Source organism: Trichechus manatus, unplaced genomic scaffold (genome assembly GCF_000243295.1).
Source record: "Trichechus manatus latirostris isolate Lorelei unplaced genomic scaffold, TriManLat1.0 scaffold00103, whole genome shotgun sequence".
Taxonomy (NCBI): Eukaryota; Metazoa; Chordata; class Mammalia; order Sirenia; family Trichechidae; genus Trichechus; species Trichechus manatus.
The window spans coordinates 6,011,272-6,019,778 of NW_004444039.1; the positions used below are offsets into that span (position 1 = coordinate 6,011,272).

At 42.9% G+C, this 8,507-nt stretch overlaps 1 protein-coding gene across 1 annotated transcript in view; it reads left to right on the plus strand.

The window, feature by feature from the left end:
• Positions 1-6: 6 nt before the first annotated feature.
• Positions 7-8,507, plus strand: part of MYLIP (myosin regulatory light chain interacting protein) — a 25,099-nt gene continuing 16,598 nt past the window's right edge. The window contains exon 1 of the mRNA XM_012557449.2: positions 7-943. Coding sequence (XP_012412903.1) covers positions 861-943 — 83 coding nt within the window. The 5' untranslated portion in view covers positions 7-860. The remainder of the gene's footprint in view (positions 944-8,507) is intronic.

Genomic DNA, 8,507 nt, shown 5'->3' on the forward strand with positions numbered 1-8,507 from the left:
GGGTGCTCGCGGGGAGTGGCGACGCCACCTGCGCCCCGGGATGGGGTGGCTTGAGGCGGTCGCGGGCCCCTTGGGTTGCTTGGCGGACGAGCCGGGCCCTTGCCTCAAGCTGCTTCTCCAATGGACCGTTCACCTGCATCTCGGGTTCGCGGAGTCGGGAGGACTGCTGGTTTTGCTAATCTCCCTGGTTGTCTCCAAGCTCACGCTTTCTGAAGAGTGGAGAAAAACAGTGCCTAGTTGGTATAACAGACAGCACGTTTGCTCCCAAGTGAAACGCTGTGCTCTCCAGGCCCCTAGACTTGAGAAGTTTGAAAACCTCTTGTGAAGCTTAGCCGACACTTGTGGCGTGTTCACTCATGTGTTCGTTTGTTGGGAGTCCAGATGGTAAAATTGTCCACATAATAAACCGCCAGATCGGCTGTGCAGATAGCACTGGTGCGGGAAATGCCAGGGACTGGAATAAGAAGGTTCATGCCCCGTGGAGTCCCCTGCTCAGCCTCTGCAAGGCTACTTTTTAGGACTCCTTTTTCAGTAGGTGACATTGGCCCTACCGTCGGTGTTGAAGGAAGGACAAGCCTCCCAACTACAGCTAGAGGTTTAGTTAGCATCCCTGGAGCCTTAGAACTTTGTTTTTCCAGCTTACAACAAGAATGTAACGCCGCTGAACTTCGTAAAAAGTAGGCAGGGATCTTGGGTGAGCTTTGACTGTGTGTACCATTTGCTCATCACTGCTGCGTTCATTTTTGTTGCAGGTGTGCAGACGATTGGGCATCATAGAAGTTGACTATTTTGGACTCCAGTTTACGGGCAGCAAAGGTGAAAGTTTATGGCTCAATCTGAGAAACCGGATCTCCCAGCAGATGGATGGGCTAGCCCCTTACCGGCTTAAGCTGAGGGTGAAGTTCTTTGTGGAGCCCCACCTCATCTTACAGGAGCAGACTAGGTAACCAAAACCCACGCCTGTTGCCATCGGGTCGATTCTGACTGGGTGAAGTGCTGCCAGAATAAACCAGTGTCAAATAGACCTTTGATTCCGTTTAGAAAACCCTGTTGCACCTTCCCCGAGGTGTGCACAAGCAGACATGTGAGTTGGTTCCTAACTTGCAGATCTTCCATGACACAGCCCTTTCGTTGAGGTGAAGAAGGAACTGCTTAGCTGGCCTGAGGAACATTTTCCAACTCTTCTTTTGCCTTTGCTGGTCTTTTATAAACTTAATGGAAGAGCAGGGTTGAAATCCTTTTAAAATGTTTGCAATCAGTGCCATGATGCAAAACAAAAAGAAACCCACCCAAAACAAAACAAGCAACTACTTGGACTTCCTGATAGCAGGGGGATCTTCCTGTTAAGCCTGTAAGTGCCCGATAGTAACCTCTGCCTCTGCAGTGTTACTGCAGGTCATTTGTAAACTGTTCTAACGGAGAGCAGGAAACAGTTCCTCTTGGGTTACTAAAACTTGGTCAACGTCTTCAGCTTCGTGTCGGGTTACAGTGTGTAGCCATGAGCTCTGTCTGACTCAGGCAGAATTTTTCAGTTTCTTGAAAAGTGAATAAAAGAACTTTTAAGGCCCGTGTAGCTGCATTCCAACCCACAGATACATCGCCCAAGATTGCTGAGTTTAGGTGGTTGAATTTCTCTCTTTACATTCTGAAAAACCACCAGTAGTGGTAGACAGCTGAAACATGTGGTTTCCTTTTTCAAACAGAAACTGTTTTCTCCCCAGGACTGATTATAATAGCTTTAATCCAAGATGAGCCAGACTAGGAAACCAGTGTTTTGTATTTATTTCTGAAATGCAAGAGCCTTAAGTCTTACGGTGGCATGTCAGAAAACAAAAATGACTGCTTTTCAACTCAGCAAACTTTAGGCCTAAGTTCGAATGTTTTTCATAATGCTTGGAAATTTGCCATGCACACGAAAAACGTGTGAAAATTTTGAGTAATGATGAGTGAACAGTATCTTTTAAGAGTTTTTAACATGTTATTTTTTGTTTGTTTTTACCAAAATACTAATTGAAACACATTATTTGAATTTGAAATCTGCTTTGCCTTGTTATAGAGCATTGAAGAGTGAGGGAAATGTTTAATATTGTTTCTGAAGGAAGCTGGTATATTGAATTCTTAATGCTTCTGAAAATGTCTTGCAAAATATTCAAGTGATTGCATACTTAAGATGTTTTAGCTGTCTGTATTAATCAGAATAGTTTTTATTTTTAACTTAAAGCTGATCTGTGAAAGCTTCCACTTTGCACGTCACCGTGATAATTTGCAGTTGAGTGCAAGAAATCACATACACAAAAACCAGTTACCCTCCATCAGTTCTGACTTATAGCGACCCCACGTGTGTCAGAGTAGGACTCTGCTTCATAGGATTTTCCGTGACTGTCTTTTCGGAAGCAGATCGCCAGACCTTTCTTCCGAGGCACCTCTGAGTGGACTTGAGCCCCCAACCTTTAGGTTAGCAGCTGAGCTCTTAACTGTTTGTGCTACCTGGGGGGGGGGGGTGTGTGTCTCTGACACACACACACACACACACTCTCTCTCTCTCTCTCTGTATCTCCCTCTCTCTCTCTCTCTATCTCTGTATCTCTCTGTATGTACATGTGTGTTGTATGTATGTGTAAGAAGTCCCTGGCTGGTGTAAACAATTATGTGCTCAAGTACTAACCGAATAGTTGATGGTTCGAATCTGCCCAGACGTACCTCGGAAGAAAGGCTTTGTGATCTGCTTCTGGATGGTCACAGCCTTGAAAACCCTATGGAGGGCAGTTCTGCTCCACAACACAGGGGGTCACCATGAGTCGGAATCGACTCCACAGCCACTGTTTTTTGTTTTTTTTTTTTTGTTACGTTTGTTATGTATGTGTATGTAGGCATGTATGCCCATATACGTGTATATATGAATACCTACATAAAATCTCACAGCATATTGGAGCTTTCATTTGTAGCCTTACAATTTTGCAATCATTTCATGGCCTCTAGATCCAAACTTATTTTGGTGACACAAATTTATTTTTTAAAATTTGCAGAAGCTCGCAGGACCCAATATTTCATTTAAACGGTAGTAGTGATATATAACGTCGTTGTGTGATTGCACACTTGTAGCATTCAGATTTAAAGTTCACCACTAGATGATCTTTACCTTTGTTTTTCTGTGATTAGGTTAATTACTGTTACTAAATCCATTTTACTCGTCTGAGAAATAGAGACACTATGAATTAGAACTGGAATCAGATTTCCTGTCTTAGTTTTTACTTTGTTGAATCCACTGACTTTGGAGATTCATGGTTAATAGCCCTCAAAGAATGCACATAACCGCTTTGACCAGGTAATTTAATGATCCTTTTTGAAATCATATGGAAAAGTCAGTATAGGCTAAACTTTTGGTTTGCTCTTAAAATATTGGTGAAGTTTGCTTGTTTTTGTGAGTTTGGCTGAAATACAGAACGTTAAGACAATGCTATAGATTAAAAATATATAGAGCTTTTGCTTTAAAAACGAGATAAGTGATTTGTAATCAGCATTTGTCACTTTTAATGAGGCTGTCGGAAGCTGTCCTGGGCCCAGTTGGCATTGCAGTTAACGATGTTTTTATGTGCATAATAGTACAGAACAAAAATATTTATCCTTCCTAATGTTATGTTAGCAAAAGTCAGCTGGTCGGTCAAACTTTTTTGATGTTTAATTATTTGGCATAAAATCTTTATATAAAATGCCATGAATGTAAAATAGACCTGTTTGTGTAGTGAGTAAACTTAGCTTTGACAATCCAGTTCCGAGAGGTGATTCTTTACCTTCTCTAAGCCATGAGGGTACATTTATTATGCTGAAAGCGTCTGGACAGTTTATTAAACGGTGCTGAGATCTCCTAGTCAAGTTGTCCTCTGTGGACAACTAAGGTAGCATGTTCACAGTGAGTTGGCCTAAGTGAAGGCAGTTATATATCAGTTCTCATTAGTTTAGGGAGTCCACTGTGGAAATGACCAGGGCGCTGGGGGGCCTGTTTGTGAGGCGAGCGCCTGGGGAACAAGGCCGCAGTTCTGCATTCTAGGCTCGGCTCTGCCACTGCCTAGTGGCCGTATAGACTTCGGAGCCCAGTTCTTCATCTAAATTGAAATCCCTGGAAGAGATCGTCTCTTAAATCCCCTTTAGCAATAACTTTGTTTTTCTTCTTTGCTTTTGCTTCCTCTTCATATTATTTTCTTTAATTTTTCCTAAGTCTGAGGTCCCTGGGTGGCACAAACGGTTTATACTCAGCTGACACTGACCTAAAGGTTGGTGGTTTGAACCCACCCAGCAGCACTGAGGAAGAAAGGACTGGCCATCTGCTTCTGCAAAGATTATAGCCAAGAAAACCCTGTGGAGCTCAGTTCTACTCTGTAACATATGGGCTTGCCCTGAGTTGGAATCTACTTAACAGCAACATACTTTTTTTTTGTTTTGGTTTTTCCTGAGTACATGTCTCTGAAGGCAGCAAAAGCATGTATCAGCTATCTGCTTACGTGGGTGGATAGCATTAATCTGGTTTCTGAATTGGCCCCCGTTTTAGTTTCAGCTCTTCTACCCAGATTGTTGTGTTTACTCTTGAATGGGGGCCTCAAGAGTAAAAAGTCTTGTTTAGAGTGCAGAGCAGGTGTTTTCAGCAGGTGTTTGCCTGGCTATGGATTAAAACCAAAAGTGAAACAAATTAATGTGTTCTGGAAGTAGATCTGAAATAATAATGACCTTTGAAATCTGTGCCTTTCAAAGGCTGTCAGTTATTCACAGCCATTCAGACCGGATTCTGTCAACGTTTTCAAAACCATAGGTTGGAGAAGCCTATACTTCACCTGCAGTGGTAATCATAACGTCCTCCACCCGCAGAATCCTTCTCTTTCTCCCTCCCTGGGCATATTTTAGCAGAGCTCTGCAGTTTTTGCTATAGGGACGGTCCTGCTTAGTTAAGGCTCACCAAGACCTGAATTCTCTTTGCCAGAAAACTAGCCCAGAACGAGGGCTCCGCGAGTCCTGAACTAAAGGTTCGCGGAAACACTGCAATCCTGAACGTTGGGTTTCTAGGAGTTCCGTCAAGAGTTGCAGTGGTGGCTTTGACTCAGTCCTTGTTAAGTCCTTCAGCTCTCGGCTCAGTGACCGCCCCCCAGAAAGCCTTCTCCAGCCTGCGTGGGAAACGAGGCTGTCACAGGACAATGGCTTCTGTCTCTCCTTGATGGCGTTTAATGAGTGTATAATGCCCGTTTGGCTATTGTCAGTCACTCTGATCATCTAAATTCCATTCAACGGAGCTGATCAACTTGGCATCCCCAGAGTCTAGTCTAGCAAGCGCCTGATACCTATTTGTTGAACTAATGAATTAAGAATTGGGAAATAACATGGAGTTAACCCATACTGCCAATGGGAGTTTCCTATAGATATTGAAATATTTTTTAGTTTGCTCCTGTAAACTGAAAAGTTGAGGCTGTCTAAAAGAAATCTCACCGTTAACGTTTTGCCGTGGTTATTTGTCTGTTTAGAGCTTGTTTCTGTTGAGCATTCTTACCTTTCCTTTGCCCCTTCTGTGGTAACCCCAGGCCCTTTGTTTATTGTGGCAGGCGGGTCTTATCTCAAACGAACTACCCCTTGCCTGGATCCTTTGTAAAGTTCAGATAGTTCTCAAGCTGCAGCATCGCTTTATCTCACTTCAGCCAGTTTGTAGGTGGGTGGCGCCAACAATTAACACTCTCAGCTGCTAACCAAAAGGTGGGTGATTGAGTCCACCCAGAGGTGCCTCAGAAGGTGAAGACCCTGTGGCCACAGTTCTACTCTGACACATGTGGCGTCACCATGAGTCAGAATCGGCTTGAGACAACTGGTTTTAAATACTCGTTCAAGTCAGTTTCTCCTGTTTTCCAACAAAAATCACTCAGATGTGTGAAAATCTAGGAAAGATGGCATTGTTGAAGCCCACAGAGCACGTGCCACATGCAAACTGCTGACAGATATGATGTGGTAGCACAAACCAGTTCTGAGCTGAATAAAACCGATCTGGCCATTGCCTGTAAATTGTGTCTGGAGGCTTCAGGAACGTTCTCAGCGTTGGTAAAGGTTGCTCACATAATTTACCTTGGTGAGAATTAGCACCAGTCAATTGTATAGGGGGCTGCAGCAGGATTTATCTATTGTAAACCAATCCCACACTTACTGCTGTCAGATCGATTCCACTCATAGTGATGGTACAGGACAGAGTAGGGCTACCCTGTAGCGTTTCCCAGGCTGTAAATCTTCATGGCCACATCTTTCTCCCACCGAGTGGATTCGAACCACCGACCATTTGGTTAGCAGCCAAGTGCTTAACTGCTGCGCCACTAAGGGCTCCTCATCTGTTGTAAAGGTACAGTTGGTTCTCCATATCGACCTTAGGCTCAAGAGTAGAATGACACCTTCATCCTTTTTTGCGTGCCCAAACACAAAATAGGCCCTCAAAAAGTAAAAAAGGGAAAAAGCAGACTTGTGTATCAATTTAAAGAAAGTATTGAGTTTCTGAATTCCAACAAGTTTTTGTCTGTGTTAAGAAATAACAGGGTATTTGCATTATTAGATGTTTCTTTTAGCCAAGGAACTCCTGTCTGGACATCTTCAGTCTCTTTGAATTCTGATATTTTTTTGTTTGAGGTATTCAGAGAACATTAAGAAATTGAGTTTTGTGTCATCAAAATGAACTTTTAATTTTGAAATGTCATTTGAAATAAAATCTGAGTACTCAGAAGGCACTTATAAAGTCAGACTCAGGGTAAGGGGTGCCGCCCAGTTCCAGGGCCCAGTTAGGTTTTTCTGTCTGAGTGGTTCCTGGTCTCAGCTCCCTTGCACCAGCCGCAGCACCCAGGAAGTCACTCATGATTTGAGGACAGTTACAGAGATAATTAGGTATGAGATTCCTGAACCATCCCTGTGTTGTGGGATAAATCCTCCGGAAGAGTACTCCTGACTAATCTAGAATGTTGAGAGACATCATTATCCCTTTTAACTACAGAATTGCCTAGCTTGTCATTTGCCTGGGACAGGTCTGTCTTATAAGTGAATAATCAGTTTTCAAAAATGCAAATTTTATGCTTTCAAGTAGTAGCATATTGCTGGTGGGGCTTGTAATGACTTTTGAAGTTGGGAATGCCCCCACTCTCCGTGTGGGTTAACTGCTGTGTGACTCCCACTTTCTATCTGGAGCTTCGGCAGAGGTCTCCTTAACGCTGAGTAGAGAGCCCACGTGGTCGTTACTTGGCTGTGACGCATTTCTCCCTTGCAAGCTCGCCATGAAGTGGTGGTTTTGAGGTTCATTTGAGGTATAGCTGCTCGTTTGAATTCTGAACCCGCGCTCTCGGGAATTTTCACTGGAATTATTTTCTCAACCTCTTATTATGAAAATTTTCAAATATTCAGAAGAGTTGAAGATTTTTAAAATAAACACACGTACACCCCCACATAGATTCTACTACTAACAGTTTACTTTATCATATATTTATCCATGTGCTGATTCCTCTATCCATCCATTAGTCTTATCTTATTTTTTGATGCATTTCAGAATTAGGTGTGTGTAAGACACTTCCCTCTGAGTATGCATACCACTAACTAGAACTCAATACTTGTTGCGTACAGTTGTTTTATTTTTTCTTACGAGGTAAAATTTACACATAATCAAATGCATAAATCCTAATTATACTATTTGATGTGTTCTGACAAATGAAGGTGCCTGTTTAACCAAAACCCATGTTAAGAGTGAGAACATTACATCACTCCCGGAAGTTCCCTAGTGCCCTGCCGTCAGCCCCCAAACTCCCCTTTGCCATCCACAACCGCTACGCTGTTCTGTTTTCCTACCATAGATGAGTTGTGCCTGTTCCTGAACTTAGTACCGACGGGATCGTGCAGGAGGTGCTCTTTGTGCCTGGCTTCTTTTGTTCAGCGTAACTTTTGGAGATCCATCCGTGTTGTTGGGTGATCAGTGGGCAGTTCCTTTAACTGCTGAGTAGTCTTCCATTCTGTGAGTATACTAGTTTGTCCATCCATTCTTCCATCGGCGAATGCCTGTTTTCCAGCTGTTAGGAGTAAAGCTGCTGTGAACATTCTATTAAGTCTTTTGTGCACATGTGTTTTCATGGCTTTTGAGTAACTACCTAGGAACGGGATAGCTGGCTCATAGGCTAGGTGATGTTTTTAGTTTTATAAGAAACCGCCAGAACGTTCCCCAGACTGACTGTACCATTTGGAGTGTTTGAGTCCAATTCCCCCACATCCTGGCCAGCTGTCTGGTGCGTGTGTAGTGGGTGTTAATTTGCATTCCTCTGGCGAACAGTGATGGCGGACACTTTTTCACGTAGTTATCATCCTTCTATCTTGTGAAGTTATCTATTCAAGCCATTTGTCTTTTTTTTAAAAAAATTTTTTTAATTGCACTTTAGATGAAGGTTTACAGAACAAATAGTTTCTCATTAAACAGTCAATACACATATTATTTTATGACATTGGTTAACAACCCCATG